General features: G+C 46.3%; 1 protein-coding gene across 4 annotated transcripts in view; it reads left to right on the top strand.

Annotated features, from left to right (window-relative positions):
- The first annotated feature begins 1,279 nt into the window (after positions 1 to 1,279).
- The window catches only part of LOC147611145 (ubiquitin fusion degradation protein 1 C-like), a 58,488-nt gene continuing 50,113 nt past the window's right edge, over positions 1,280 to 9,654 (top strand). For 2 of the 4 annotated variants that reach the window (XM_086785813.1, XM_086785811.1), the window contains exons 1-6: positions 1,280 to 1,390; positions 2,737 to 2,855; positions 2,929 to 3,017; positions 3,707 to 3,790; positions 3,885 to 3,909; positions 4,019 to 4,051. In XM_086785813.1, the coding sequence (XP_086641939.1) occupies positions 3,012 to 3,017; positions 3,707 to 3,790; positions 3,885 to 3,909; positions 4,019 to 4,051 (148 nt within the window). In that variant the 5' untranslated portion in view covers positions 1,280 to 1,390; positions 2,737 to 2,855; positions 2,929 to 3,011. The remainder of the gene's footprint in view (positions 1,391 to 2,736; positions 2,856 to 2,928; positions 3,018 to 3,706; positions 3,791 to 3,884; positions 3,910 to 4,018; positions 4,052 to 9,654) is intronic. The other 2 variants (XM_086785814.1, XM_086785812.1) reach the window with 1 other exon arrangement.

Raw genomic sequence — 9,654 nt, 5'->3', positions numbered from 1 at the left:
CCGTTTTCTGAGCATGGGAAATTTTTTCGGTTTCGGTTTTCGGAATGACCACCAGCTTAGTCTCGTGCCCAGACATTCAAGGGTGACGCCCGAGTGGGAAACCCTGCCTCGCGCATGAGGGAGTTGCTTCCGCCTGCCAGCTATACCGGGAATCCGGTGTGCGGAGGGGGCAGTGGGATCTCACAATTTGTAAAAGCTTTGTAATTGGTCATGGGCGCCTTTGCTTGCTCCCAGGCAAGCTTATGAAGTATAAAAGCCAACTTCTCATGTTTGTGTAACTCATTCTCCCCTTCATACAATATAGTTGGTTGTTCTCTCTCCTGGCTTGCAATGTTGCTCGTTGGATGTTGGGCCATTTAATGTTGACTACTCCATGCCATGTGTACATGTAGGACAATATGTAACCACTAGGGCCCCAAGCATGTGGAGAGCGAGAGAGGGCTTTCACATCTTTGTAAGAGGCATGTGTGGAGGATGACTTAAAGCCCCAATGGGCACTAGGGTGATATATGTAGTATCTTCTTCCTTGCTCGCCGTCGTAACCTTAGAACCCTCACTAGACTATTGAAAAAGGAGGGGGTGCTAAGCTATCTTCACGCTTGGTAAGGTCTCTCCTTCATTCTTGTTGCCAGCTTCCAATCAAATTCGTGGAATCTTCTTCAGTTCTATAGTTTTATAAACCAAAGCTTGTAATCGAGTTCGTGGAATCTTCTTCATTTCTGATGTTTCATACCCGAAGGTAGTTACTTCTCTCTCCAAACTCTCACATGAGACCTGCTTCTCCTCCTTGCTCCTCCTCCCCCAATTACCAGTGGGGTGATGCAGCTCTTATTCTCGATGATAGGAAGGAGTTTGGGCTTTAATCTTCTCATTACCTTGAGGAACACTTTGAGGAAGGAAGTTGGCCTTGCCACATGCTTATGCAGTGTGTAGCCAATGAATTCAAAAGAAAAACAACTTGCCTTGCTTGTCACTAGGATGAGAAATAATCCAGGTGAGTTTTGGCAGTGTCATAGTTCAAGACAAGAAGAGGGAGGCCATGAGGTGATAGCTCAAGTGGTGAAGGTGTTTGTCTAGGACCAAGAGGTCCTGGGTTCAAAAACCCCCTTGTTGCTTCCTTGGCGACATCGCCTATAGGCGGATAGTCAAACGCTATGGGCGGTGAAAAATTGGTAACTATGGTAGGATCTTGAATGATACTAAAAAAAGAAGAAGACGAGAATAGGGAGGAAGTTGAAAGTGGGGGAGGATGTTTTTTTTTTTGGATGAGGAAATAATTTATACAAATTATTATTAAATTAATCAATGGTTCATTCATATATGTATAAGACACCCCCCCCCACACACACACATTGGTGGGAGACGGAATTCTGTACGAGCTTGGATCCAGGTTTGCTCTCTGTTCTTCTACTCTGTTGGGTCCTCTCAGATCGTGCTACAATTTTAATCCCCCAAACAGCAAGATAATATACTTTTTCTTCTCAGCGTTTATTCCTTCGCTTGCAAAAGAAGCTATGTATATACAGACTTTGGGATCAAGATATGTAATGAGTTGTCATGACAATATTGTCTGCTTGAGTCTAATTCAGTAAAGAAAATCCTCTAATGTGTGTTTTAAGGTTGTCCTGTGTAATCTGAAGCTTTTCGGCAGCTGTAGGGTTCCAAGAGTTTCTATGGCAATACAGGGGGGTTCCAAAGCCAGTTTTTTTCTTCCAATCGGTGGTTTCTATGGGTTTCTGTGGCAATGCAGCCATGGTGATCATTTCTGTCTCCCTTTTCAGTAGCCGACTATACCTTTTAGTTTGCCTATTTGGATTAGCACAAACATGGCCTTTTGGAGTCGTAAACGCTCGAAAAACTGTCTTATTGTGACTATCTACACTTTCCTTACCAACAAGAGAGTGAATCTTCATTGTCTTTTTGCTTCTGCTTCTGCTGCAGTCTTGTGGCCGAGTGTCTGTTTTTAAGGTTAAAAACTTGGTGGTACAGGGATTGAACTCCTCACCGGGCAGGAGACCATTTCCCCCTCTTCCCCCCTCACAGCAAAAAAAAAGAAGAAAAGAGAAGAAAACTAGGCAGATATAAATCTACACTTATTAAAAATGATATGACATGGCAATGTAAACTTTATATTAGATCAAAACAAGGGCAAGTTCACTATCTTTGCATTGAAAATCTAGCTTTTTTAACATCACTGGATAAGACAAGTTCCACATGCCCTATATGCTCTAAAAGCTATCACCTCTATTTTGCATAGAAGTGGCGGCCACCCTCCTCCTGAAGTCTAGCAGAGTTTCTAAGAGAAAAGGCCACTAGTGTGTGTGGGGGTGGGCAGCAAGCCATTGGGACCTAGTCAAGCTGTCTTTGCATACTTTTACCAACTCTAACTCTGATGTGGGCTATGTGCGATTGTCTGGAATTGTTTGGGTCAACTTTGTTCTGACAAACGCACTTTATTAGTCTCGTTTCTTTGTAGCTAGGCGGCAAAAGAGGGGCAATGAGATGCTGCAAACTGCAACTCCTTCTCTTCCACTAACTGTGTGTCCTCGATTGTACTGCAAACAATACAAATTAAATTGTGGTATGGAGTGCTCATAAAGCACATATTGGGCTCAAGGTGAATTTACAAACTCACAGTTACTAAATGGTATGGAGTGAGAGTGATTAGCTGAAGATCCACCCCACCCAAGAAGTCATGAGTTTGAGCCCGGGTTTAAAAATTTACTTGTTTTGCAGATCAAGTCTGTTGAATTATTGGCTGAAGGGTCTAAGCAAACAATTTATCTTGAAGAGGTGTTTGCAAGACAATAAAGCTGGCAGACTTTAACCCCCACATTCCTGATCCATTTGCCATGGTAAGATTTGTGCCTTAGCATGTAGAGGACTCCAAAATAGCTAATTTTGCGTGATCTTATTGGTTGCTCGCAGTGTTTGTGTGTGGCATCTGGTAGGACTTCCACCTGTTCTTAAGCGTAGTATCAAGGGCATCATTTTGCAAAGATTGCATAAACATGCAGGTAGTGAGTTGTTTTGGAGCTTATATGGCCATCCTGCTGCATGGTTGCATATGGTCTGCTCAGCTATTGTTTTGTGATAAAGATTATAAGTCGTGTGCTGTATTTTTCTTGTTTTCTGAAGTCTGTGTGTGTCTGGGGGCGTGTGTGTGTGTGTGTCTGCATGTGTGCTCATAAATGTACTGTGTGAGATGTGTCTCAAGAAGGTGGGCATGGATGGACATATACATTTAGTATATATTTGTATATGTTCATCCAAATGTGTGTGTACACAATGCACACACACTGTGGTATAAGTATACACTTGTATGTACATGTGCTTTTATGTGTGCACATGTATTCAGTCTGCATATATGTGTCTAATGTAAAGGTATGTGTTTATGTTTATTCAGAACACACACATGCCAGTATGCGTGGGGGGTTTGGGGGGGCATACGCTCACATGAATACACATATTGTTTGTATATATGTGTATGCATGTAATGAATACATACATATGTGTGTGCATATAAGCACACTTGTTTAATGGAGTGTCTAGCATTCTTTTGCGGAAATGCTAATATAGTGTACTTTGATGTATTTGTTGTGTGCATGTGTATGTACACATATATGCACACGTGTTCAATGGAGTATCTAACATTCTTTTGTGGAAATGCTAATATAGTTTACTTTGATGTATTTGTTGTGTGCAGTTTTATGGAGGATATGGGGTGGGATACCCAAGTGCTTCATTTGAGCAGAATTATCGTTGCTACCCAACGTCTTTTATTGATAAAGTAAGCCATTTATTCACATTACATACTTTCACTTTCACGATGTTTAGAGGGTTGAAAATAAGCAAATCATGACGTCACTTTTCATTTTTTACAGCCCCAATTGGAGAATGGTGACAAAGGTAGTCTTGTTCGTTGTGTGTTTTTGTAAAAGAGGTTACCTTGTTGCTTTTGAGCTCTTGTTTTCTAATCTGCATCATTTTGCTTGTGCTGTCTGTTTGATCTTTGCAGTCATCATGCCTCCATCAGCCCTTGATCGTCTTGGTAATGACTTGACAATGCACAATCAGTCATTTACATTAGTCTGCTTTGATGTTTTTATGATGGAAGTTAATTTAATGTTTCAGAAACCTGAAGTTCACTGTGAATCTCTTTTTGCTACATCTTATGTTAGCTTAAAGATGGGCTAAGACTGCATCATGATTTACAACATAAGGACTGGTGGGGCTTTGAAATGATCAAGTTGACAGTGATCATGAGCTATTAGAGCAAATATCCAATGCCTTCGTTTAACCATTTCCCAAGCTATAAATGGGCTTAACTCTTGTCTAGGCTAGGACAAACTTGGAAGTTGGCTTATTGTAGCCTAAGGTTTGCAAGTGTACTAGATTGATGTGAATTGAGCTTTTTGAATAGGGACCTTGAGTGTGACACATCTCACCAACGTGGACAGCAGCAAGGCTTTAGTTCAGGTGCGCAGGTTTCCCAACTGCCGCCTGTGCCACATGGCAGTCAGCCACTGGTGCAGGCAGGTCATGGGTTGTCCTTAGGAGCTGGCTGACATCAATAAAACAGGCCGAGGAGTAATGATGGTGCATATATATACGCGCCTGGGATTTTGGTCAAAATCATATTCATTTTCTCAGTGATTAGAGCCTACAGAGTGTCTCTTTGCAGTACAGGCTGGTCCAAGAGATTTCTGTGGGCTGTGATTTGACATCTTCATTCTCAGCCATTATTTGTACTTGAATTTCAGTTGTACTAATTTCTTCTTGTACATAGTAAAAACATTATTTTAGGACTCTTGTGTGTGCTATGTTGCACTCTTTTTTATCTTGAAAATCCTAGCACATAGGAAAAACTGTTCTATAGTTGGTGCCAGAGCCTAGTGAACCCGCAATTTATTTTTTCCTTTTCTGGTACTTCTGTGTTTTGATTGCTTGGATAAGGTACAGGCCCTGATTTCCTAGAGTGCACAAGTTCGGGTTTGGGAAAAGTCACTATCTGGGTTCTTTCTGGTGTATAGGTGCAAAGATTGGAAAAGTCCCTTTTTGGGTAGAAGTGGTGTAGAAGCACCCCCCTTAACTCACCCACCCTTCCTCAATCCGAAGGGCTGCAACTCTCACCATCTCTCTGATCACTAGTTTTACCAGTGTTTCACATGGATTCAAAAAGTCGACACCAAAGTTGCCACGACAAATGGCACGAGGGATGTTTGCAACATTGCCATGCCATTGTTGTGAGGATTCTTATCAATACCGTAATGCAAGCAGATGTCTTTCTGACTACAATCCAGAGCAATCCAGAGAGGGGTTTGCGAGAGTAGGCATTGCCATGATTCTAGTCGAGAGAGGCATCATCGCCATGGCTACAACAAGGAAGAGCGTCACAAGAGTAGGCATTGAAGCTCGCCAGACAATCGTCCATTAGTAGTACAAAGGTATGGATGGTCACACATGCGAAATGGTTTTGACCACTCCAGGTCAGACCCCTTCTAGTGGGGGAGTGACCTCGACCTTTCGTTTGGTGAGGAATTCAAGGAGCTGAAGGCTCTATTGGAAGTTTTTTATCACGCAACATTAGAGGCTAAGAAGCAGGCTCTCCAAGTGGATTCTTCACAGCCATCAAAAGAGTTGGCTGTAGCAACAGAGGTGATGTACCACACAAGGACATGTCGATGGATGTGTCTGCATCACTCAAGGTTATGCAAGAGGACGAGGTTTCATCGGAGATAGCTTTAGAGGATGAAGTGCTTTCTTTGTGGTATCGCTGGTGTATTATCCGGAGTATGTTCCACACAGAGGTGTCCATAGAGAGGACCGAGCATTGGCGCCGAACAAGAAGGAAAACGTTGGTCTGTGCGTAATAGTGCTCAGAGGTATTGGCGGTTACAGAGCTGATAATGTAGTTTTGGAAAGCTATGGTGCTCTAACTGTCGCCTTTGGTCTTTCCTTCAGGAGAACTACATGGCAGATGCTCCATCAACCTTGACTGAGGCCGTCCCTGCCTGCCCGACTTTTTTTGAAGCAGACCCGAATCTCCTCGTAGTGATAGTCGCCTCCCTTAAGGCCTCCATATTGGTATGCAAGGTAGTTGGTAGCCGCCTGGTGCATGGATACTACCACGTCGAGCTTGATTCGCCTGCAACATCGGAGAGAGTCATGCAGCTGAGCCCCATTGCACTGCGTACGGCCGAGGCGTTCTTTGTGAGTTGGTAGCATGGCTTCGACCCAGCATTCGACCCCTGGCTTGCGTCTCAGGCTTTCCTGTTAAGATAGTTGGAGTTATCAGGAGAGTCATGGAATTCCCCCCAACCGCCGCCTCGATTCTAGCTTGGACGGCAAGGATACCTTCTTTTCAAATTTGTATAGCCTCTCCGAAGACAGTTCCTCATATCATCGCTTCCATGCTCCTATTTTGCAGAGAGTTAGAGTACTCTAGCCTTCCTGGACAGAGCTTCATTTGTCGTTAGATGGGACGCCTTGCTAGAGCTTGTCCCCATCGCCAGTCCAGGAGAGCGCCACCAGTGGTCCCCCTGGTTCCCAGCATAACTCCTCATCAGGTGGGGGGATCTCAGCCACCAGGATTCAGATCATCAGGCTCCGGCCCTGGAGGACCTGGTGTAGAAGAGTGACAGGCGGCCGGTTGGAGGTGGAACCGTTGTCGGACTTCCAGGGCAGAGCGGTGCCGTCAAGCTCTCCTCTTGGTCTCTATCTGTGAGAAAAGGGCTAGGTTGCCAGAGCCTCAAGAAGGCTTCCCGTTGCTTTCATGTGTGGTCAGAGCCACCTTGTAGCTTCCCCCAATGACTGTGGAGGGTATGAATGATATCGAACCAAATGCTCCTGATGGACTCTGCAGGCAGAGCGTGGGTGCCTTCCATGGCTTTGTTGCATCGAGCTGTCTAGATGTGCCAGGCAAGTATGTTGTTGTGTCGTCTGCAAACTCCGAGTCCAGCAGCTCCTCCCGAGTAGGATTGGGAGACATGATCCGTGGAGGCCTGTCTCTTGAGCTGAGAGAAAACTGCTCATGGCCTTGGACAGTGGACAGCCCTGTCGGACCGAGTAAGAAAGGGGGAATCTGTCACCTCGGGCTCCCTGAATGAGAACTTGACTGTGAGAGGCTAAGTAGATGCCTGAAACATCGCGGATCCACTCCACTAGGACCCCATCCGGTACATCGTGCCCTCCAGAAAGCCCCGGTCAACCCTTATCATAAGCTTTCTCAAAATCTAAGAGGAGCACAATGAGGTCTTGCTGCCGCATCCTAGCTGAAGCTCGCGCCTTCGAGAAAGTGAAGATGTTATCTAGAATGCTTCGATCTTGAACCAAACCTGTCTAAGTGTCATGGATCAAGTCGGGAAGGAAAGGTTGAAGTCTCCAGCTAATGGCCTTTTCCAAAATCTTGTAGGCGGTCCCAAGGAGCATGATGGGTGTACACTGTCGAATCTTCGATCTGTCACCACCCTATTTAGGAATCAAGTGAATCAGACCCTCTGAGAGCCTCTTTGGCATGGCGCCTGTAGTCATAATCTCATTGAAGGCTGCTCGAAGGTTGCCTTCCATGAGATCCTAGTGGCGAAGAAAGAAGGGAACTGGAAGCTTGTCCGCCCCCGGGCATTTTCCCCTAGGAAGAGCCGTCAAGGCCTCTACTAGCTCCTCTGCTGTGAAGGGGTCAGTAAGAAGGCTTGGAGAGCGGGGAGAACCACCTCTCTCGTGTGCTGCTAAACCCTCTCTTGCGCATCCATCACCTGTGAGGATAATGGGGCACTCGTGAGGAGGGATCCAAAAAAATCCGTGGCACTGGCTCTCACATTGGGAGGGGGGGGGGGGGGCAAAAACGATAGCTCCATCTTGGCCTTGCAACCTACGAATACCATCTCTCCGTGTTTGAGGGCCTGCGTTCTCAAAAAAATCCCCAGTGAGTCGTGACTATCTCTAGCCTGGGTTCAGAAGGAAGCTATGGCATGTTATTAGTGTACTCCACCCTCCTCTCCTCTATGGATCTGATCTTTGTACGGGCGGCTGCAAGCTGATACTCAATCCATGGGCTATCGGGGGAACTCTCCTAGAGATGTTGGAGAGAGGCAAGACCCCTGTGAATGCTCCTCTCCTGCTCACGAAATCCCGCCAATCTGCTTTGTGCCGCCTCCTGCAAAAAACTACTGATCTCGCCGAGGCCCGCATCCAAGGTGCGTGCGGCAGAACCTGAGATAAAATCTAGTCCCTTCCATATCTGCTCTATCTTGCTGCAGATCTCAGGTCCTGTATGAGGCTGTGCGGAATCCTAGTGCTCAAGTGCCTATCCTGTCTCTAAGGGTCCTCCAAGGACATAATGACCGGAGCTTGATCTACCAATCATGCCCTTGCCAAAATATCAATCATGCCCCCGCGACCGCAAGCCTACTCATCCACATAGAATGTATCAAGTCCAGAGAGATTGGGGCCGGTGCTCCTCTTGTCAGACCACGAGAAGCATAGACTGTTGTGCCCAGACTTTGGCAGGTGCCAAGGGTCGGGTCAACTCCTCCCAAACAGAGTACTCAGAGCCTAGACTGTAGCCGTGCCTCCTTCGAGTCTCTCCTCTGCTGACCCAATCATGTTAAAGTCTCCACTCATGCACCAATTGAAAGCTTGTGGGAGGAACTGACGGACTGTACTCTAGAAGGTGCCTCTATTGGCTGCAACGTTCGGGGCATAAACATTGAGGAAACCCACACAGTCCTCTCCAATCCTAATGGTAATCCATTGAGCTCGCCCAATGACTATGGCACCTGAGCTAGCCATTGCTGGCAAGAGCTGCTCACACTGATAGAAATACAAACTCCCCCTTGTCCTGGAGGAGCCAAAAGAGGGAGACCAAAAAGTGTGATTCTTGCTTGATAAAATCTTCCTGTAGTGAAGGGTACGCCCCTCGAAGAGATGGTGCTCCTAGAGGAAAAGAATGTCGATGGGTCCCCCAACTGCAGCTCCATGGAGCTCTCCTCTAAGGATGCCTCACCTCTGAAAGCACTGAAGCCCCCCCAAAAACCTTGAATAGACAATCCGCATATCAATCTTTGTGGGAGGCGGAACTATCGGAACTTCCCTCCACTCGAAGAGTCTTGGGTGTGGGTTTCGACGAGGAGTAATCACAGTCAATCCTAGGACGAAGGCGCGCCAGGTTTCGCGGATCGTGTCCTCCATGTATTGCCACTCTATCCGAGCTTGAGAGTAAGCATACTCTGAACTCCATCGGTCACTATGAAGGTATTTGTAAGAGGGGGGAAGGGGTAGTGCAACTGAGATATGAAGGAACACAAAGAGTAGCACCTCAAGGCTGGAGGACACCACCTCCCCGTCCTGATCTCTATGGCCTAAGCCTCCTAGCTCCATCCGAGCAATGGGCTAGAGATGGGTGAGTACATTGGCGATGCTCAGATCATGAAGATGGTGTGAAACCTCTACTTCCTGCCCTTGGATGGCGGCAGCCCATTGACTCCGGGGCTGCACTCAAGGGAAAGGAGAAGATCATCGCGCCACTCTCTGGCGTGGATGGCCTGGAATGATGGACCACCACACAAATCTGAATGGGAGCCACTGCCTCCTTGAAAATATCAGTTCCTTCCATAGGGAGACATCGGAAGAAACTATAATCCACTGGCAGCCCCA

The sequence above is a fragment of the Cibotium barometz genome, chromosome 48, assembly GCF_041138505.1.
Source record: "Cibotium barometz isolate CiBa-2024 chromosome 48, ASM4113850v1, whole genome shotgun sequence".
In the NCBI taxonomy this organism is placed as follows: domain Eukaryota; kingdom Viridiplantae; phylum Streptophyta; class Polypodiopsida; order Cyatheales; family Cibotiaceae; genus Cibotium; species Cibotium barometz.
This window is presented reverse-complemented; position numbering and strand designations above follow the sequence as displayed.